The following is a 23,053-nucleotide window of genomic DNA, read 5'->3' as shown; positions in this document are numbered from 1 at the left end:
TAACAGTGTGTGTGTAACAGTGTTTGTAGTATCGAGTCTCACATTAAAATATTAGGCCTGAATGATTAGTGGTTACAGATGTTGTACTGTGATGGTAGTCAGTTTCCTCTGTGTCCGGTTTTTCTGAGATTAATCTGCAGTGTATAGCTGCTCTTCGCAGGGTCGTCTGAGTTCTTGCTATCTAGCCTCTTAAGTGCCTTTCCTGCTCCGGGAGCTTGATTAACCAATTTGTAGAGAATTATTTTGACTTTCTGACTTTGAAGAGAAGCAGCTGAGCAGAGAAGCACATTTGTCCCAGTTCCACTGATGCATTGGCGTTTAAACCTTGAAGTTTATCTGGTGTTTAACCTAATGGCTTTGCCTCTGCTTGTGTAACCATGTCTGCTGTGATTAATGAAAGAACGCGATTGTGCAACACACTACCTGCACATGTCCTCACTTGCTCTCTTGGCTCACCTACTGTTGATGTTTATGGTAATCTTATCTCAGTAGCTCATAGTTGTGTCTCTTTCTGCCTGCTGGATGTAAACTAAATGAACTAAACTAAACTAACTAAACGAAATCTACTGCACTGGTGCAGAATTGAGGATGTTTTGTTACCAATGACATCATGAGGTCCTCTGAAAGTAAGTGTTATTATCATTTAAAAAAAAAAAACAGAAATGTATACCAGTAAACACACAAAAAACACACTTTGCTCCTAACTGTCCACCTAATTAAATCCTGGGTATAATTTGAGATAAATGATCAACAACTGAGGCAGAAATACAAAAGCACAATCAACAGGCTGTGAATTTCACTTAATTTCCAGGCTAGTTCAACTAAAGCAGAAATTTTTTTGTGCAGCATGTTTGTGTTTTTTAAGCTTTGCGACACACTGAGGCCACACTTGCTTAAATTGGCCTGAAGATTTGCATATTTTAACATCTCTGAAGCAACTATATTTACAGTCAAGCGCAGTTAGGAGTGCATGCGTGTGTAAACTCGTATATCTGAACAACCTTTCAGACCCGTAGTCACAGGAGAGGAAATTTCGAGGAACACCATGTACAGATCCTTAAAATACATATCAATATATTACATTTCAAACTTTTTTTATATAGCATACCTGCAAAGTAAATTTAGAAAAAAGAAATCCTAAATACACACTAAAAAAAACATCACAACAAATTGGTTAACAGAAAAAAACAGTAGTTAAATGAATGAAATGAAATTTCACAGCATATTGTGGTTTATGTGTCATATCATTTTATTTTCATTGCCCCTCAGGTAACTGCTAAGCCATTCACATGAAGCATGTCTGCTTAAAGGATTTGTCCAACTTTTTTGGACAACTACTTTCCTTTCCTTCAGTGTTCATGTATTTGCTATGAATTCAGAATACTGATTGAGCCCTCCTTTACATTGTTTATAATACGCAAGAGGCCTGTAAAAGCAGTAAATCAGCTGTCATTCTTGCATGGGAAGACTGCCCCCCTGTGGCCATGATAAAGTATTTAACTGGTCACAGTAAAACTACCAGTTAAACATGACAGACAAAAAAACAGTGCCTTATCTGTAAAGTAGCAGTTTCATATTTTAAGGTAAAATCTGCATTGTCTAATCTGCCAAAGGGCCTTTTTGCATGGCTCTCAAATACAAAAGATTATATAAACAAAATATATACTCATTTAGTAGTAGCAGTGTTCAGCAATAACAGACAGCATGCGATATGTTATCAGGCTTATTAAACATAAAGTCCACTACACCTAATACATGTTTCATTTCTGTTTTTATCAATCTTTTCAGTCAACGCTTGAATTATACTTGTTTGTTATATCAGAAATTTCAACATGATGATTTCCACCATTATGCAGATCCACTGCAGTTTGACCATATCTCCTGGTGACCCGTTGGTCTGTTTTCCAGTCACATGTACCTGTCGACTGTGGAGATACTTCCCGGCAGAAGGTATCCACAGTGAGCAATTATACGGCTGGCTCAGGTTTCCTTTCTGTGCATCTACCGTACTCCGGATCTCATACAGTTCAAGAGAGTCCACCGTTTCCTCTGTGCTGGCAAAGCCCGTTAAGTTAAGGTCTCCCTGGGACCAGTGGACAGTGCCACTGGGGTAAACTCCAGTGAACCAGCACTTAGCATTCGAGTCACTGAAGTTGGAGCCAGAATCTTTAAGACAGTCTGTAAAGATGAAGGACTTTTAGAAAGATAACAGATGACAGTGAGAAAAAATGTTTAAGAAAAAGTTCTGACTCACCTTTTACTGTAACAGCAGTTGTCTTATCCTTAACTCCAGAAGTGGAGCGTAGTTTGCAGTGGTACGTTCCCCGGTCGTTTGGCGTCACATTGAGGACGGTCAGAGTGAGGCCGTATTGAGGAGGCTCAGCTGTGCTGCACAGAACCTTGGGGTCATGACTGCCATTTTTGTATTGACATACGCTTTTGTTTTTCAGCCATTCAAATGATATAATTTTCAACTGGCCTGATGAGCTGGCAACACATGGCAATGTCAGGTTATCTCCACACTGTGCAGACAACTGGGAAATGGTGTGGAGCTCCAGACTTTGACTGACTGAAATATCAGAGAGAGGGATGATGGGTTAAAGAACATAACTGCAAATCATTTACCGCTTTATTCTAATTTTGTCATCATTTATCATTCAAATGTTTAACTGAGCTTTTTTTCTTTTAAAAAAATGTCTCTCTAGACGTCACTAGAAAAACTCGTTTCAAACTATTATAATCATCAAAATCTGACTCCCAGAAACTTGAATAAGACTCTAGTTTCTGGGAGGCAGGTGTCTAACTGATGGATATTATAAACAGAACCAAAGCTGACGTTGTATCTTGTTTGTTCAGTTCATACCAAAACCAAAAAAAAACAATAGAGGGGGTTATGTGTGGTGCTATAATTGAGCAGAACCATATGGGCTTGGCTAAGTTATGTAGCGGTAATGCATATTTACTGGTGTGAACGTATTATTAATCTTCTCATCTGACTCTCAGTAAGAGAAACAATTAGCTAGTTTCCCAAAATGTCAAATTATTCATTCAAATCCTATAAATAGGGTTAAGGATGTTTACCAGAAATAGGAAAGAAACTGAATAAAAAAAAAAAATCAGTGTTAGACTTTTACCAATGGAGTCTCCTGTTTGCATTTTTCTCTTAAAGACCCACAACTTGTCTTTTTCTTTAAGCCATAAAAAAACAAAAACCTGTCCCACAGTGATGGGCAAATACTTTGTAAAACATCTGTATAAGTCACTAACTTTTAAATCAGTTTACAAAATTGTTGCCTCACCAACACAGCCGACTGCTGACATGAACCAGATGACGGTAACTCGGCTGAAAACATGCTGTGTCCACGCACCAGAGGAGAGACCCATCACTTTGATCTGTGTTAAAATCAACGTTAAGCACATGAGATGGAAATTACACACAGAGAGCTAACGAGGTACATAATACAAATTTGTCTGCACTCACCACACACTCTTTCATCCAACGTAGATCTCTGCGCTGCTAAATTTACGAAGGACCGATTGTATAAAGTCAGCCGCAGCGTTTAAAGGAAGCCTCAAGTCATGTGGTGTCAGGTTTTCACTTGTGCAGGTGAAGACACGTCCTGGAATGAATGCCTGCTGAGGAAATTTTGGTGCATTTAACCCTTTGTTAAAGGAAGCCCAAGGACCATAGAGATTATTCTATTTTCCTAGTTTTTGAATGTAAAGATATTTTTTCTCGAGCTTACACTTAATTCTGGATGAAAAAATTTTTTTTTTACTTTATATTATTTTATTATGTTTAACCCAAAAAGGTGGTAGAGTGTTTATCTCAGCAAATATAAATGTATTGTGATCAAACATACTCCCAGTTCATATGCATAATAATTTATTATCATTGTCATCAGTATTATTATTATTATTATTAATAATAATAGTAAGTATACTATATAGCAACTTTTTAAACAAGATATGCACCAAAAATAAGGGCATTATAAGCGCAGAGTGCTTTACATGAAAACAGACAGAATGAACACAAAACAGTAATTTAGCATAAGAGGACATTAAAAAACAGTTTAAAACAAAATTTAAGTTCTTAGAATCATAAGATAAACCATAACTCATAAAGTCAATAAAGATACAACATTTGTAGAAGAATTACAGCAGTCTGAAGTGTTCAAAGTTTCAGAAAGTCAGAACTATTTAAAAACAAGATTGAACAGATGCTTTTACTTTTTAGCTTTCTATGAAAAATTATTTAGTGAGCTGGTTTCTCTGATATCTATAGGTAGCGTGTTCCATATCTTTGGAGTGTAATTGACGAAGGCTGCATCCCTTTTTGTCTTCATCATCATGCCACACACGTTTAAGGAGCACAACATGTCGATCCTACTTGAATCTTGGTCAAACCTGACCTGACTACGTGTCCTTTTTTTCCATCAAGAGCTTATTACCCATAGAAAATTTAAAAAGGAACTTGTCATTACATTTATATCACGATTTCTAATTATTTCTCGACATATATATATATTTTTCCTCTTTTCTCCAACTGCTGTTCAATATGGTTTCAATTTTGTATCTTTTGTTTTAGTTGGATTAATGTCCACTGAAACTTTTTCTACTGATTTTGTTATTGCTACTTTTTCTCTTCAAGTTGAGGTGAGGTTCATTTTATATGCCCGTGGCTTCTTGACAACTTTTTTTTTTTTATTTAACTTTGTGAAATTTATGCAGTTTTGTGTGTGTGCAACTAGGGAAAAAAAGGGGAATTTTAGTGCCAGCTGACAGCAATTCAATTTGGCAGTTTCCACTGGTGGAAAAAGGAGCATTGTATTTTTAACACCAAGTGTGAATGTAGTCTTTAAGATGCCTTTAGCCATAGCTAATCATTTGTCAACAAGCAGCAGAAAGAAATAACTATTATATATCTTAAATTTATTGTATTGTCTGAATTATATTTAACCTGCTGCTGCTTTTAACAACTCTCTTACTTACCTGAGGACTGCTCTATTAGAAATGCTTCAATTTAATTTAATCACTGAGTTATAATAAGAGCAACATGTGTAAAAGAGATACATTTACCATGTGCTTCAGTAGCAGGCTACATGTCATAGCAACAGTTAAATTTGCCAGCAGTTAGATGCCAAAAGAACAAACGATGTAGGCTGTAATTAAATAAATTAAGGGAGAGAATGATGGGCTGATTTCCAAAATCCACAAGCTCCGTGTTTTTGTGAGTCCTGCTGACAGTTGTTTTGGCTTTTTTTTGCAGTAAATATTTTATAGAAAACATTTTGTCTCTTTATTCCTCACAGCAACAGTCGCACCCAAGATGTATTAGATTTGTCATTACTTTCGCTTTTCTTATGAAAACTTCTGAGAAGTCCAACCCACATTCTCTAGTCTTACAACAAACTGCATTGTGTGGAGAAGAGAGGCCTGATTGTGAAAGCCAGTGCTTCTATCAGCTAGAAAGTGGTGGAAAAACACTGGTGAAAATATCTGTCCAGACATCTCCAAATACCACAGTGATCCTGTGTATGAAAAGGTAGGCAAGCATGAAATGACAAGTTAACCTGAAAGTTAAAGTTTATATTTAAAGAACATAGGCCCCATTTGCACCTGGTATTAACATGATCTGTATCTGGATACAATATCTTTATAATTATACTTGGAGGGGAAAAACTGGTTTTGGTGGAAGAAAATTGGCAGGAATAGGCAGATTAACTGCCAACAGGGTGTCTGGTCTTTACACGCAAGTAATAAGTAATGTGGAGCTGCTGGGAAATCAGGTGAGCACCAGGAATAAAGATTCCTGGTGGACAGGTGAGGAATGTCTGAACAAGATCAGCTTTACAAAGACAGAGAGAGACGGAAAGTGTTTATGATGTCAAACAGTTTGCTTTAATTTCTGAATATAAAGATGTATCAGAAAAATGGCCAGACTGTTTTTAAGATAGATGTAAAGTTTTGTTTTGTTAGTGTTCAGTTTTCTGCGTGAGGTCATTGTAATCACTGTTTTCATTCCCTGTTCAGCACAGCATGAAGTCTGAACACACACAGGTGCGGCCTAACTAACTTTTTTAGGTGCTTTTTCTTCATTTGAGTTGAGAAAAAGTTCAGTTCAGTTGCCTTCAAAGTTGAATTAGATATTGTGTAAATTGTATTGAGACATTGTTTGCACCACTTGATCATGAACTTATTCCTCATCTCAAGTTTGAGATTACGCACCATGTCATGAGAGATAAACACAGTTTAAGGTTCAGGTGTGCCGAAGTGATGTTGCTGCTTTTTTCTCTGGACATCGGTTAACACTTTGGAGCAGATGCTGAACACCAGTGAGACCTAACCTTATATTGTAATTGCTCGTTATTTGCCACGTTGTTTCTGGTGACAGTTAACAGAAAACAGTGCTGTCCTGCAGGAATTTACTGGGGTAGCTGCCAAGGCTGCATCCATTTATTTACTTTTCCTCTTGATATTTAAAACAGCTCATTTTCATATAACATGAATTAAAGATTAAGGAACAAGAGATGGTGTCATTTTCCAGATCACAGCTGATGTTGCATACATTAAAAGTGTCACCACCACTTGTGCTCTGTCTTTAACCTCACTGCTAAAGGTGTGAAACCTTTGATTACTCTGACGGAGTCATTCTGTACAAAGACAGTCAAGAACAGCCTGGATATGAGTGTACATACTGCTTGTGATTATATTTTATAGCCTGGGTAATGTTCACCAATATCTACATGTGCATTGTATTTCATGAGTTTGAGCTGGTGTGTTTCATTCTCCAGTGCAAGAATTAGGGGGATTTAGTGGCATCAAGTGGTGAAGATTGCATATTACAACCAGCTGAAACTTCTCCTGGTTGGAATTTTGTCAGTGTTCGTTGTTCAGGAGTTTTTTTTACCAGGAGCCGATTTATCCGCAGTTGGGCTGAAAACAGTTGATCAATGATCGATTAATCTGTTGTTGAGAATTTTATCAAAAGTTAAAGTTTATCTATTAATAGAATGCAATGCTGTCAAAGTGTAATTAATACGTTGCTGTGAGCTTTGATTAAGGAAAAATTCATTTGGGATTGTTTGACATAAGCACTTTTTTTTCAAATAATAATTAATCAATTAGTTGGTAGTTAATTTTACCAATAATTGCTACAGGAAAGTGTTTACGATTTGCAACCCTAATTTGCAGAGATCTCTTCCTCTCCAAAATAATTGGATTGGATGATCGAAAACCGGTAAACTCACTGAATAAAGCAGTTTATTATTGTTGTTGTTTATTGTTTCTCCTATGCTGTTCAGCAAGTTGCTGATGAGCTGGACACTTATACATGTGGCCTTAACTTTTTCTCTCTGATACCTTAAGATCTAGATGCTCCAGATGTTTTAACCCGTAGCCAAATTATCCGCAGAGGTCTCCTCTCCAAAAACAAATGAGCCTGATGATTTAAACAGGCAAAAACACTCAATAATGCAGTTTCACATAAGAAAATCTGTGTTTTTCCAACACTCTTGTCACGGTGGGGCTGCTAACTACGGTAGCCAATACAAAAAATGCCAATGGCCCTATCTAGAGCCAGTGTTTGATTTGTCCATTCTGGGCTACTGTATAAAGATGGCGGTGCAATATAGCGGTATAAAAAGCTCATTATAAAGTAAGATAACAAAAACACAGTTCTTATTTTCAGGTGATTGAACACTAAAGAAAATGAACTTATTGTAGTTATATTCCATCTCTTCCAATATATCCCCCTAAATCCTAAACACTGGACATTTGTCTGCATAGAAGCTTATAAGTACAGCTGTCAGATAAATATGGTACTGTGACACCTGGCCAGCAAAACTAAAACTCCCCTGAAACCTGGGATTTTCCAGATAATCTCGTCAAAAAAAGTAAATGTATCCAGCTTTTCTGTAAAGTTTGACTTTCACACAGCTGTTACACAATGATCTGTTTATATACACATAAAGTTAGCTACCTGTAAGTTCCATATCTTGACAGATGCATCTCTTTTTATGCAGGGTGGTGTGAAGATGACAGAAAAAAATCTCTGAAAGCTACTTGTGAGGTGCTGCACTGCAGGTACAGTCACAAACATACATTGTGCACTCTTTCTGTGTAACTGTGTCGATAGAGGAATACATTTTAAATATGAATCAATGTAAATATGGCAGTGTATATTTTATTAAAATATTATGTAAAGTGTGAAAGCCTCTGCAGTGGGAGAAGATAGAGGAGGAAGACTGTTGCCACTCAGGTTTTAATGCATATGAATCTTGATGGAGCTGTATAAATGAACATTATACATTATCAGCACCAACATTACAGCGTCACAAGGGCTGTGCCATCACTCACTGTTAACAGTAATGGTAATGTTGGACATTAATGGCAGCGTAAAGCAGGTGATCCATCCATAAGCAGTCATATCTGCTGAGAGCTCCTCTGTGAGAAATAACTTGTCATGTGCAGCTGGTGAGTGCAGCAAGGTGGAGAGAGGGATGAAGAATTTTAATAAAATCTTTTCTTTCGAGTGTGCAAGGTTGGAGTCAGTCAATGATTTTTTTTTCTTCTGGCTCAGTGTGGGACCAGCAGTTGATTGCATTTTTAAAAGAATGACACAAACTGGTTTCTCTACCTGAAACATGTTGAATGATGCAGTTCAACAGCTACTAGGAGTAGCCAAAGCTAAAACAGGCAGTGCCTATTGCATATTAACAGGCAATAGACTCATAGTTTGTTTGTTTATTTATTTATTTATTTTGTAATTTCAGCTTTTACTGTGAAGTAATTTGTGGATGTATAGTCATTTGCTCAGCATTCAAGGAAATTATCTGCTCATTGTTGGACCACTTTGCCACAGATTTCTGTGTTTCTAGAGTTTTTACCAATATATTTGCTAAAAAAAAAACAGGTAGCAGTACTGTAACATTTTATATGAACAATGATCTAATAAATGCAACATTTACTAAGAAAAGTAAACCTAGCTAATTGTTGTACACCAGGAGAAATGCTACCTCTACATTTGCCAGGGGCTAAGTTGAGACTGTTTAGTAGCTAAAAAAAAATTAAAAAATGATATAATGATTTTTTTTAATATAACTAAATAAGCCATCCATTTTGTCACCTGTAACACCTAAAAACTTGCTATCGCTGGCCACTATTTTTTTTTTAGCTAGTTACAAACTTTAGATAAAAGTAATGGATTAATGTTTGAAATAGTTAAAAGTAATAGATAATGTTTAACTTTAAATTAATTAGCTAAAAGTAAAAACTATTGGCGAGCTAATTGTAATTGTTTAACAATTGAAAGTGTTAGCTCAAGATAATGGATAACGGTTGAAACTGGTGAAAGTAATGGATAAATGGTTGAGATTGTTAGCTAAAAGTAATGGTAAATGGCAAGTCAAAAGTAACAGATACATGATTGAGATGATTAGCTAACTAAAAGTAACATTAACGGAAAAATGGCTAAAATGGTTAGCATCAAGATTCCTGCTGTTGTGATAGTAGCTGGCACAAATATGATCTTTAACAGATCAAATTAGAGTCGCAGTTCATTGTATGATGAATGTACACAACAAACAATATACAGTTTTATATAATCAACAGTCTTAATCAACATCCAGATCAATAAAATTAACAGTTTGTGAGAAATAAACAGTACTTGAGTTCATCTGTAAAGTGCCGTAAGGATAACGTTTTGTCAAAATAAAGTGGGAACCACTAAACAACAGAATATTAACTCTAACCTAATAATGAAATGTGAGTAATGTTATCATAAAGGATGATTGTTTTACTGTTTGTCCTGCGGTAGTCATCTGTGTGCCGTTTACACGTTTGTAGACATATCTAATTTCCTGAAGCAAACTGAAAGACTTTTTTTCCTGTTCTGGCAGTTGAGTTCAAAGAAGGGCACCGGAGACAAGAAGATGCTCGTTTTTCATGAAAAAACTTTGCATTTGTCTTTCAGCAACTTTGGGTGAAGCTCATCAAAGAAAAAGAAAGTTATGTGGGCTGAGGTGATGTGAACTGTCCTGCTTGGGATTCAGTCCCTGATTTTCTCCCAAATTCCTGGCAGGCAAACGAAAGTAAAAACAACGGATGTACGAGTGATTCAATATGACTGGGGTTTATTTCTACTTTGATCAAATCTACAATGCTCAGTGTGTTTGATTTTCCTCCTATTTTGTAACACATCAGCCCACATTTCTCACTTGCTTTTCCCAGATGTGTATTTCCCTGTTAAATGCAAATATGGTGTTTAGTATAAAGGGAACGCTTTTAAGAGTTCTTTGTCCTTGGGCGTCTGCGAATCCTCAGTAAAGCACAGGGAGTCCAAACCAAACAGTGGGAGGGAGAGAGAAACTGCAGTGGAAGGAGATACTCAAGAGACAAGTAGACGGGCGGAGACAAAGATAGAGACCCAGACAGTGAAGCAGTATGGGTCAGGAAGATAACAAACATTGTGGATAATGCAGTGGTGGAGAGGCCATCATGAAGCAGGAAGAGAAGACGACTGAGAACAAGGAGAAAAATAAGATATAGACAAGAAGAATTACTCAGGACTGGAGGAAGGCAAAAAAATAGAGGATAGAAATAAAAAAAGATGACATAAAAAAGTAAAATATAAGAGGTATCCTGAGAGGATGCTGCTGGTGATATTGTCCTTGGTTTAACTCTCTCCAGGTGGTATAATTCATCTTCTCATATAAAGGGTTTGAGAGCTTATCTCAGATTCAGTGAACACTTGCTCGTCTCTTTGAGTGTTTTGCTCATTTATGCAGGTGGCTTTTAAATATGGGGGGTGGGGGGGATAAGTAAGGAATTTGTGTCTGTCAGTTTTTATATCACACACACACAATCTGCTGTCTTTCAGTGAGTCTCCTGCTGAGGTTTCTGTCACCCAGTCCTGTAAGGATGCCCCGCAGATAAAAACCAGCCCTGTTGTCATTTTACAGTAAGTGAATGTGATCTGACCACTGGTGCATTTTTAATCTCTGCCCTGGCTTGTAGTGTCAGCAGAGCCGGTCTCTCTGGGCTGCAAGCCAAGAGGCAATACCAGCAACAGATAGAGCCAAGGCCCAACATAGTAAGAGTGAAAACAGTTTCCATGGCAACAGAGGATGCTGTCCTTTAGGATGTGGCCCTGGACTACTTTTTATGGTCAGTTCATGGTCACTCTTTACGTGATTACTTTAAAATGGTACACTGGGTATACTGAGGTCAAGTGACAAATAATGAAAACAGCAACAACTAAGGGACTAAGAGTCCGTTTGTGGTTGTGTCAGACTTCATTTAAGGTCCAATGTGCAGGATTTAAATTAAATAAATGGAATATAATATAATAAGTATGATTCTTTAGTGTATTATCACCTGAAATTATGGATTATTGTGTTTTTGTTACCTTAGAATGAGCCTTTTATATCTACATACGTGTGCCATTTTGCCACGCCATGTTTCGACAGTAGCCCAGAGCGGACAAACCAAACACTTGCTCGAGTTAGGATCATTCGCATTTTCGTCACTGTAGTTAACACCCCTCCATGATGAGATATTCAGGAAAAAAATAGCATCTTTTTAAACAAGAACAGCTTTATTCCCTGCTCTTAGCAGTTCAAAACACTGGGTCTGTTTGTTTTAAAGAAAGAGGCTTTTGTGGGTAATTTGGCTCCTGGTGAAAACCTCCTGAACATGTGGACCTTAAGTTGTCAGAAAAAAGTAGTAGATGCTGGGCTAGCAACAAAGGAGAAACACTGATTTGTAACATGAAACTGAGCTATTTTGGGTTTTACCACTTTAAATCACTGGGTTTATTTGTTTTAAAGAGGAAGAGACCTCTGTGGATAATTCTGCTCCTGGTAAAAACCTGAACAATGAACACTAAACCTGTTGGGCAGCCAGCAAGTTGGAAAAGTTTTGGCTAGTTGCAATCTGCAATCCTCATTCCTTAAGCCACCAAATCCCTCTAAATTTTACTCACTGTTCCTTTAAATTGCTAAACAAGTTAACCACAATAGCAACTCTGATATCTATTAAATTTTGTAATCTTAACTTTTCATTGATGCAATGAAATGTCCCTTTAAATTAAGTTCAAATTGATCAAAGCCAATGTTGTTATATCATGTTGATCAGTAAATTTTTCATGGCAGAATACTTAAATAGATCATGAAGTCTGGTATAATAACCCTTTTCCATACAGAGACCTCCATCTTGAAAGAAATCTGCCACTTTTCATCTGTGAGACCTACTTTTAAAAGCCACAAATAAAGATTAAAGAGGCGTTTTCTGACCGAAAAAAGCACTCTATTAAACCTTTAGAGTTTGAGACTAGCTGTCGGTGTGTTCTGTGTTCAGGCCGCTGGGGGTCGCTGTTGAGCTGCTGTAGCACCGGAGCTGTCCGCGGTGCTGAAATGTGTCCTGAAACCCCTACAGGTACAATTACTTTACAATATTACGATCAAAATGGTGCTTAATGTATTTTTAAAGACTGTGCATGCTTTATTTAACCGGAAAGAAATGTTGAAATTAAAGTCTCTTTTTCAAGTGTCCTAGCAAAGACAGGGAGCAACATAAGTTACAGATAACATAGAACAAAGAATACTAGATGAATAAAATGAAGTTACTACAGGAAAGGACGAAACAATACGTTAATATATGCTATACATGTCTTTTTTTTACACTGCTTTCTCCACCCACTAATGACTGCAAACTTATTTTTAAACTGGATTTATATAATTTTAAATAATCTTTTTATCTCTGCATCCCTTGTTTGCACTTTTGCTATTTTAAATTGTGATTTTTTATTTAACTTTTTAAAAAATATTAAGTAATTATTTTTACATTTTACATCTTGTCTCTTTACTCTTTCAAAGTAAATCTGTATCATTGATTATGTTTTGTATTTTGCTCTGGAAAGCACTTTGAAATTGCGCTGTTGTACAAAATGTGCTATTCAAAAAAGCTGCCCTGTCTTGCCTATAAGTGAACAACTAAAACAATAAAATAAATAAATGAATAGTGATAGTGATCTAGTCTGCCACTATATTAGATCAATGTATGTCACGATGATTAGTTCACTGCCATTAATCTGCCATGTAAAGAAGTAATATTGGGCAATAATTTGACCTTATATATATATATATATATATATATATATATATATATATATATATATATATATAGACATTTTAATTACTTATACTAGACAAAGACGCTTTCATTATCAGGCCTGTCGTCTGTTTCTTCATCCACGGTCTCTTTCTTTTGGAGAAAAATATCCGCAAAAACAATTGTTTCATTTTCCAGTAGTCTGTCTTTAGATGGCGCTATCAGCAAACGAGCCATAGAGTCACTCTCACCATGAGAGGAGAGTCAGAGCGCCGTCCACTCAGAAGAATACGAGGAACTCAGCAGTCATGTGGTGTTGCGCCCGATGCCGCTGTATCTCCAAAAGTGTCATGGATTTAATTGATTAAAAACAGTCACACATTTTTTTCTTTGCGTTTTTCCTCTGTAGAACCGGGAAGGAGGACTACCGCTGCTTCTGCAGGACGCACCGGCGGGATTCCCGCTGAAGTTGTTGACACACAGCAGCACGGGCAGCTGTCGGTCTGGGAAGTTGCCTGCTTCGTCACGCACTCCGTCAGTCCTCAGCATACTGGTTTGAAAGTTATGGTTTTGACGCTGGCTGTCACACAGACTCGCACAATGGTAAGGAGACCCGGCGCTTTCTACGTGTGTGGAAAATGATCGTAACCAGCGGAGAGCTTTCCATTATGGTGAGGAGATGTCTTCTCACTTTCAAACCATTCAGGTAAGAACATGTTGGATCTATTAAACATTTTCTATATCTTGTGGCATGATAAATGATAACAATAGACTGCTTTGGATTCTTTTTATTTTTTTACATTGTTATGGCCGATTTTTCTGTATTCTGCACCATAAAATAATGAAACAAACATATGATGAAACTGAAAGTAATTCAGGTAAAGCTGCAAATTGCTAAACATTTTATGCATTTTGGGTTTATGGCTGTGCTCTACTGTAGAGCAAAGCATTGTACGTTCACACCATTGGCATTAATTGGAACAACGCGATGCCTGCTGTGCCCATAATTAACATTTGCTTACAAAGCTAAAACTTCCAACACCAGCAGCAGCTGGAGAGGAGTGAAAGCAGCTCAAGCAGCTATAAACTCATTAAAACTTCCCCAGTTTGACCAGATAGGTTGTGAACAAGCTGGAGGGCTCATTAGCATGAAGAAATTAGGAATAGCCACTGTAGTGATGGTGTCCGTGCCAGAATGGGGAGTCACTCTTTGAGGCGTAAAGTTGCCTGATGTTTTACAGCTTTCTGAGTGAATAAAGTGGTGTTCCACATTATGCTCCCTGTCAGGGCTCCAGACCTGATTTACTATGATGAGTAACTCACAGGCTGCACAGATCAGTGGATGGTCTCATATGTTTTCTCCCACTGTGCATGCTTCCCTGCACATAAAATCCCAGCTTTTCACCATTACCTCACATATTGGATAATAATATGGCACCTCCACGCACATAGGGTCCAGCTGAGTGGCTGCAGCCACTCTGATGTTAGATTTCAGCCTTATAAAAATTCAAGAAAGCAAGCCCTGGTACTCAGAATGGAAGTGAGACAATCTGTCCTGCAGTTCCTCGCTATAAAAAAAGGATTGTCTCCAAAATATTTTCTCAGCTTGACTCGTGGAACATGCCAGACGGGTCTGTTTTGAGCTAATCGGTCCAAAGCATTTGTTTTCCAGAGCTGGAGAGACTGTGTGACTTGTTTGCTGTGTGTTCTCCAAAATGCAACCATTTGCCTGTAATTTAATGCTTTTTATTTTGGATGTTAGCTCACTGAGCACAGTGTGAAAACTCATCCATATAATGGTTCATTTGAGATGACACAGTTGAGCGAGTACACAACGCCTTTGTGTGAGTTGATTGGTACAATATGAACTTTACAAGAAATCTGTCCACGCTCCACGAAGCCTCACAGAGGACTTAAGAGTTGTGAAGTGAAGTCTCTGTCATACATGCCCTGTTTCATAATTTCTCCCTCTCCTGTCTCACCCTCCTCTGTCCTCTGTACTCTTTCTCTCAAGAGCTCTAACCTTGTCATGCTCTTGTCATTTAATCCCCCAATCGTCTCTGTCTATGTCCTACAGGATCTTTGTGGTGGGGATTGGCTTCTTCAGTCTGTGCTTTCTGATGACCTCTCTCGGGGGCCAGTTCTCAGCCAAGCGACCCGGAGATTCCCCCTTCACGGTGCGAGCCGAAGGTAAGCCTGCAGTTACACGTCAGTGCTGCTCTGGTTGCCTCGGACTCCGGTGGCTGTGCCCTGCGCTGGTAATGAACAGGCTGGAGACATGCTGAGAGCTTCATGGGGCTTCCTTGATTGCTGCCAGGGGGCTGACAGGCCTGCTCACTTTGCTCATCATGAATGCGTTGGGGGGTACATGTCTCCCAGAGAGGCTCCATCTTTCTTTACTCCTGCTTTCATCTCTGCTCAGTGCCCACACGACCTTGTTCTGACCCGCATGAACTCATTTTTAGTCGTAGTACTAGCAGCTGAAAGTTTTAGAGGTTGTGATGGGTTTTAAGCTATCGTTTTGTGAATCCTAACATGTTGGTTATGTTAATGCTGTATGCATTCATGCAGATATATTAAAAGTATGATGTAGAGGAAGTTGTTGACCAGTGGGATTCCCCTTAAAGCTGAAATAAGCAAAACTGTAATACTGCAAAAATGACTTAATCTGGCAGCAAGGATGAGGGATGGGTATTGAGAACCAGATCCAGATTGTCCGATCTATGGGAATCTTGTGCCATTGAGCTTACGAAATTTCCTTTTATTTTTGTTGGCATGTTTTTCTGACAGTTGCACATTGCAAAAAAATTATGTCAAACTGTTGCTTGTGTGCTGCGGAAACTTGCAGCAAGAAGGAGTCATGGCAGAGAGAAAGAAATGGTCCAAAGCATGCCTTCATTCACTAAGAACGCTGACAACAGTGCTGCTTGTAATATCTGTAAAATAATCATTTCAAATAAGGGTGGTAACACGAGCATTGTCCTGAAAAATCTTTCTTCACAAAATGGGCTTTAAATCCAGGAATGCCATGTATTTGATGGTTCGCATGAGATTCCACTGCTTCATACTGCTACAGAGCAGCATGTCAGTTACTGAGGGCATGCGCAGACTATTAGACAATGGGCCCTTGGGCACAGACATGCAAAAGGCACAGACTTTGCAATGGTTTTGTCTGTCTTCTTCAGTCATTTTGTGACTTTTTTTCATCATTTTGTCTTGTGGTCATTTTGTGTCTTCTTGTGGTCATTTTGTGTTTCTTTGTGGTAATCTGGGATTTAGAGGTAGAGCGGGTTGTCCTCTAACCGGAAGGTCAACGGTTCAATCCTCGGCTCGTCCGGGTGACATGTCAAAGTATCCTTGGGCAAGATACTGAACCCCAAATGGCTCCCAATGCCACATCATCCGAGTGTGACTGCGTATGAATGATTACTGAGTAGCAGGTGGCACCTTGTACTGTTGCCTCGGCCACCAGTGTGTGAATGTGTGTGTGAATGGAGGAATGTGACAATGTATTGTGGAAGTGCTTTGAGTCGTCAAGAAAACTAGAAAAGCACTGTACAAGTACAGTCCATTTACCATTAACTTGCACTCTTTCTTAGTAAATTTGTGACTCTAGATAGTTTTCTTGCATCTCTTTGTGGTCATTCTGTGTCTTTGCCTGGTTGGCATGTGTTAGTATGAGTGACATTTTGCAGTTGAAGGCCAGGGGGCCCCTGACACTTTGAGCCCTTGGTACCGTGCCCATTCGGCTCGTACAATAATCCATCCATGACCGGGGGCAAATGTCCTGTGTTATAATAATGTTAGTGCCACACAGGTGTACTTAGCCTGTTTTTTCTGTATTAATAGTATATAAAATGTCTAAAAGACAGTAAAGCAGTAATTACGGATGTTAAATGTAACATGGAACAGTGTTGCATTTGTTTGTTATCGACAGCTGTCAGAAAGCACATGTGATCGTATTCTGGTTATATAACATGTTTTCCTTGATAAAAAGCTGATTGGTAACTTCCTTTAACAAATCTAATCTTAAAAAGTCCAAATGGCGACTCATATGTATTCAGCAACACTGACCTTGGCTTTGCAGAGATCAAACCAATCAAAGCCACATCAAAAAAAACAATCCAAACAATTGCAGAGACACCCTCCCTGAGAGGAAGTTGTTATCTTTCCCAGCACGTCCTCTGTGTTTGCGCTTTGTGCCTCTGCATATAAACCACTACAGCACTAGCCATTTGGGAGAGTCAGAGTTAGCTTTTGGACTTTTCGTCTCTCACCTTTTTATCGCCGCCTGGCACAACATTGACACTGCGTGTCATCGTGTGTGACGGATACCAGCTGGCACGGGAAGAAGCAATGCAAATGAGGTGACAGTAATTATTTCATCCCCTCCTGAATAATGCAGTCCATCTCTGGGCCAATCAGTGAACGGCATGTCGCCCTGTGGTTGTTTGTTGTGCAAGATGAATTATTTTTTGACCGACTTCCCTGCCTGATTGTACTCTGTTATTATTGAAATATCGGCTCATTGCTGGGGTAAATCCATGTAATTCTCTAGTAATGCAGGGGTGTTGTAGCGAGGTGCAGCAGGTGTCATCATGGGAGACAATTTCAAGGCTTTCAACCATTCATGAAATAGTGTATGCAAAGATGGTTGGGGTGAAGGAGAGAGATACGGGGGTGGGGTGGGGTGGGGGGGTGAAGAAATGGGAGCTGTCTGATTAATTAACCGCTAACGGGCTGCAGTAAAGGGAAGGCATTCGGCCTCTAGCTCATTAAGCACTGACTCGCTGCTAACCAGGGAGACTCAAGTCATGTTAATTCTCACCCTGTGTGTGTGTGTACGTGTGTTTGTGAACATGTTTGGGAATGAGGATTAGCAGCACGGAGAGTTAGCGTAATAAATGAGCAGGGATGAATTGTTCAGCGGAGCAGCAACTTGATAATACACACCCATCCCGCCTGTGCTGTGGACTAGGGTTGTACCATATCATGTTGGTCATGGTAATACTGGTCTAATTTTCAATATGATAAGAAAAATTAATTTCCCTTGAAAGTCCTTCCCAAGAAAAAAAGCTGTGGAACTGTTTTTCTTTGGCATCTGTTATATCCATAGGGCTGTAATTTTATTTTTTTTCAACATACTCCATAGTTTTTTTTAAATATAGGCCTCTACCATGCAGTTAGGATGCCCATTCATTGTAATGGTGAAACAAAAAGAAAATATCCAAATTACAAAACATTTACTTTTATAATGCTTGTAATGTGCTAGTATACCAACATATATCAATTTGTGACCATGGAATTAGTAATATTAGCATGACTAATATTATTTCTGTGCATATTTATCATCACAGTACTTTTAAAACATCTCAGAAATTGTGAAAAAAGTCATGTTAATATGATTTCTTTTACCAATTATACAGTATGATGGAGTAATATTAAATATATGGTATTAGCAACAGTGAATATTCATCTGGGTTTTTTTGTGTGGTTTTTTTTTTAAATGCAAATTTATTATCTTAACATCACAATTTTTACCACAAAAGGACAACTTTGGTAAAACTTGTTGTTAGACAGTAAAAAATCATACTTATGAAATGTTTTCATTGTATATATTTATATTAGAAAGCATTAAATGTATTGTTTAACGGCAATAGCAAATAGTCAATTTCAACTTCCTTAGCTTCACAGTTTTTACCATAGAAGGCCAAAATCAAATGTTTGGTAGAGCATGTTTTTTTTTATTAGTATCTGAGTGACTTTGTTCGGCCTGGGCGTCCAGAATGGTTTATGAACAGCTCCGGACTTTTCAGGCTCCTTGAGTGACTTAACGCTCAGAGTAAACTCAGTCAGCGGCTCCTCTGGCAGCAGCATAGTGTCTGTTCTCTCGCAGTGTGCATGCAGTAATCGGGGTCATCAGGTAATTTCTTAAAAGCCTGTCATAAAACTATGTATATTTGAATTTCTGATAGTCTTTATAGCTTAAGAGCCTGTCAAAAGAAATACAGGTCTGTGTGTGTGCGGCCAGGTCTGATGGTCATTGCTGCGTGACACACGCAATATGTGTACTATTTATAAGAGTCAAGGATACTTATTTATTTTGTCAACTGCTTAGATGTGTAATTTGTGGTTGATTAATTTGTTGTAATATTTATATTTTATACAGATTCTGAATCTCACTCTCAGGTACTGTTACAAACTAAGTAAATGAGAGATTTAGGTTTCGCTAAATATTTTTAGGCAAACTGTTATGTTTATGCTGACATATAAATCTACAACACTTATTTTGTATTAATTTCCTGTTCTTGAAATTAATAATATGATATTTTTCCATATTTTGTGCATATATTGCAACAAATATCCTGAAATATGGTGATATTGTACTAAGACCATATAACCCACGTGTACATGTGCACATGCACCTGGAACATACATGGAGAAAATGTAAAAAACTCATAAAGATAGTGGAGGCGCTTTACCATGCACAGTGTTTTGCATCTGAAAGGTAAACAAAATGGCCAGGCAGAGCTGAGAGAACCCACTCCCCCATGTTTATTGCTCGTCTGTGACTGGCAACGATTGCCTGAAGAGCAAAAGGTGTGAAGAAAAATATGTAATTATTGTCTTGCTGCCTTCTGTTTCTCGCTCCCCTCTCTGCCTTACCGTCTCCCTCTGCCTCTTTGTTTTAATGTTTTTCCAGCTCAGTCTGTCTTACCTGTTTTTGTATTATATTTGTCAAAAATCTCACCTTAAAAAGACGCTTATAGCTGCTTTTCAGGTCTGCACTGTCAAAAACATGCTCTATTTTCCGCAGAGTTATAGATTTCTGTGTATAAAACAGTGCTGCACTCTTTGACACTCTACAGCCCAGAATACTACTGAGTTGCATTTTGATACCAAGCCATATATCCAGTATTAAAATGCATGCATTTCCTTCATTACTTCCTTTTGAAAGTACAGGAAGCTAATGATGTGGAGGAGAAGTAATAGAGGTGGGGGGGGGCAGAGGGAAGGGATTTCTACCAGAGTGAGAGGCATGAAAGTGGGAAGCGTTTGATCCTAGATATCTTAAAGGCTCCAGAGGTCTACTGTAGCTTTCTAATAAGCTCTTTGAAGACCACCTTCACAGTGTGTCCTGTTACCACAGGGGTCTTATTGCAGCTTTGCCACAAAGGGAGAAATGGGCCTAGGACGCTTTCAGGTTTTACCCTGGTTGGAGCAAGACTAAATGGTTCAGATGTTAATGCGTTCTTTATTCCTACCTGCAAGCTCCATTACCTGAGCTCTTTTTTTAGTTCTCTAAGTGATGGGAAAATATGTTTTGCTGCAGGCAAACAAAGTGTTGCATCTTTCTGTTCTCCTTTTTCCAAAGCCATCCCCTTAATTTGAACCGGCATCGTAGTACGCCCTCCGGGCCCTGGCTGATTGTCCAGAGTCCCAATGGGAGGGGGCCCCGTAAAAAGGCTGGAATGGAAACTTTGGTTTTGGCTCTGAATTAAAAATTGACAAATAATTTTAACTAAAAATGTAAAAAAAAAAAATAGTGGAAGCTCTCTGAGGCCCCCCTCACCCCTTAAAGTTCGGCAAAGCAAAAAGAAATGTGTGATGAGTCTGTCACACCACAGAAAAATGTGTTATTAACCATACAGCCAAATTTGAAATATCAATTCAATACAATTCAATTCAAGACGCGACTCATAGACGAGTCCATAGACAATAAAACAAGACAATATTTACAAAATAAAATGGAGAAGGGACTATCCTAACAAACAAAACCATCATAAATAAAGTATTTATAATCTAAAAGGTCTTTAAAACTAGGTTTACAAATCGTAACAAAGTGAGCAGTAGTATCTGCTTTGAAACACTGGAGGTTTATCTGCTGAGGGAGCTGAAACTACGTTATGGTTAGAACCAACATCAGAGGTCGTAACGTTTTACTTTATTAGTGTTGTTCTGTTCACCCTGTGTGTGAGCGAGGAGTTTACTGCAAGCCCTCTCAGCTCTTACAGTCTGATAATTACATGAATGAACAAGTCTGTTAAATGCCACAATGATACAAACACAAGCAGAATATCTGTCACCAACATTTCTTACAGTCTTTTTAGCTCAAATCAGTGTGCGCTTTGTGCTGACGTTAGTTGCTCTTGGCAGCTGAACAAGAGTTTTGTTCTTCAGTTTGTGTGTGTATGTTACTGTGAACTGGTTAAGCTGCTGAAGAGAGTGTGTAGCTGCACGGCGTCTCGTTCTTCATTAGTGGGGGAGGGATTTAAGTTGAGCATGGCTCTGGCGTGTCATTGAGCATGCTTTTAGGCCCACCCCAAAAACAAATCCAGGACACAGAAACGGTGAAAACAGTTTAGCTGTCTAACTCCACAATGCAGTACTACACAGTTTCAAGTCACATGTTTTCGAAGTATTTTCTAACATTTAGAATGTGTTTAGAAAGAAATCACTGACTATGCTTTACCTGGCCTTTAAAGACGCAAAATGGTTTAGCCCACCCTTGCACAAGGGGTCCCTAAAACTACAGACAAAAAGGAAATGAAAAAAAAGCAAACTGACTTTGTAAAAAATAATAATTCAAAAGGTGGGTGAGAGAGACATGCTCATGCATGGGGCCAAGAATTTGGTGCTACACCATTAATCTCAACCAGTATTTGCCCCTTTATAGATATTGTGTTTGATAAATATTTCCTCCCAAATGTGTTTTTGCTCTGGAAAGTATAATAAAGCAACTACTTCCAACTACATTTTTATGGCTGAAACTCGACAGGATTAAATGTAAAAGTAAACCTGCTTTACCCACAAAGTTTTAATCCATCGCTGAGTCATGTAGTAGAGCGTCAGGTGTGGAAGGAGCATCGTGTGCAGTATCCTGTGCACTCCGATCCTTTCACATACCCTGGCAGAACTTTTTTTAAAAATTATTTCATGGCTCAGCAGTCGCCACTATGTGATGCATGAGTCTTTTTCTGACATTGCTCTTTGTAAGGGTGTGGCGTTTGCGGGTCTATCAAAGCTGTGAACTGCACCACTTTGTTTGAATGAAAAATGGGATAAGTAATCTGCCTGAAATAGAGGCGCTCGACCGCAGCGCGTGTAGATGTTATGAATAAAACAAACTGACCTTTGCTACAGATGCAACTTCAACGGTAGTTAAGAAGAGTTGGAATGAATATGCTGCTGAATGCCTGGCTCTACGTTTGACAAAAAAAAAAAAAAAGAGGCGTGAATAAAAGATGACTGCCAGTTGCTCCTGTCAGCTGCTGGAAAGACCAGTGATTTTCTCTTTGATTGTGACAACAGGGGTTTTAATGATTGTTTTCACCAAGATAACCAGTTACCAGCTTTAACTGCAAACATGTTGTCTGCAGCTCAGATTGCTTTATTGTTTTTGGCTTCGTGGCATTTAGCATCTTTTATTCAAAGAATCATTTGATCGGCATTTAAGACTGAGGCTGAGCTACATCATGGCTGGTTTTGCTCTTATTGTTTAGCATTACAATAAACGCATTTTGGACTAGATAGATTTTTCTTATGTATTTTGTTTGTTGTCACCACTGCTGCTTATTGCAGAATTGACTTGAGAAAAAACTGTTGGTCTTGTGTGCAGAATCGTTGGAGTAGACCTCAGTTGATTAAATTGTCTCCTGGGGATAGCGGTGGGAAATTAAGCACTAGAGTTTTGATTATTTCTTTAAATTAGCCGCTGCAACGTTATAACCTTTATCTGAGTGTGGTCATGAAGTGTGGACACGCAGTACACACAGAAACGCAATTATTTTCAAAGTAATCAATACAAAAGTAACACAGGGACTTATTTCGAAAGTGACAACACAATGTGCTCTTAAAGGTCCAGTGTGTCAAATTCAGGGGGGACTTAGAGGCATCTAGTGGTGAGGATTTTTTTCTTTGGTTTTTGTTTAGGAGTTTTTTA

The 23,053-nt window shown here is 38.4% G+C and overlaps 2 protein-coding genes across 2 annotated transcripts in view; one reads left to right on the top strand and one right to left on the bottom strand.

The window, feature by feature from the left end:
* Window positions 1-1,225: 1,225 nt before the first annotated feature.
* Window positions 1,226-3,633, bottom strand: LOC121957153 (uncharacterized). The gene is made up of 4 exons (XM_042505675.2): window positions 3,482-3,633; window positions 3,300-3,393; window positions 2,255-2,569; window positions 1,226-2,178 (listed from the first exon to the last, which is right to left on the bottom strand). Exons 1-4 carry the CDS (start codon window positions 3,494-3,496, stop codon window positions 1,814-1,816), a joined length of 789 nt encoding a protein of 262 aa, XP_042361609.2. The 5' UTR covers window positions 3,497-3,633; the 3' UTR covers window positions 1,226-1,813.
* A 9,774-nt stretch (window positions 3,634-13,407) lies between these two features.
* mgat5b (alpha-1,6-mannosylglycoprotein 6-beta-N-acetylglucosaminyltransferase B) overlaps window positions 13,408-23,053 on the top strand; it is a 98,392-nt gene continuing 88,746 nt past the window's right edge. Inside the window, exons 1-2 of the mRNA XM_042504442.2 lie at window positions 13,408-13,816; window positions 15,188-15,300. Coding sequence (XP_042360376.2) covers window positions 13,749-13,816; window positions 15,188-15,300 — 181 coding nt within the window. The 5' untranslated portion in view covers window positions 13,408-13,748. The remainder of the gene's footprint in view (window positions 13,817-15,187; window positions 15,301-23,053) is intronic.

The sequence above is a fragment of the Plectropomus leopardus genome, chromosome 18 (genome assembly GCF_026936395.1).
Source record: "Plectropomus leopardus strain MGB_pleo_1.0 chromosome 18, ASM2693639v1, whole genome shotgun sequence".
Lineage (NCBI taxonomy): Eukaryota > Metazoa > Chordata > Actinopteri > Perciformes > Serranidae > Plectropomus > Plectropomus leopardus.
This window is presented reverse-complemented; position numbering and strand designations above follow the sequence as displayed.

What these genes read in the sequence shown, in the direction of transcription:
- LOC121957153 (XM_042505675.2), bottom strand. An exon ending in GTCAGCAGTCGGCTGTGTTG is followed by an intron (nt 2,570 to 3,299) that starts GTGAGGCAACAA and finishes CTGATATTTCAG; the next exon opens with TCAGTCAAAGTCTGGAGCTC. An exon ending in AACTGCTGTTACAGTAAAAG is followed by an intron (nt 2,179 to 2,254) that starts GTGAGTCAGAAC and finishes TCATCTTTACAG; the next exon opens with ACTGTCTTAAAGATTCTGGC.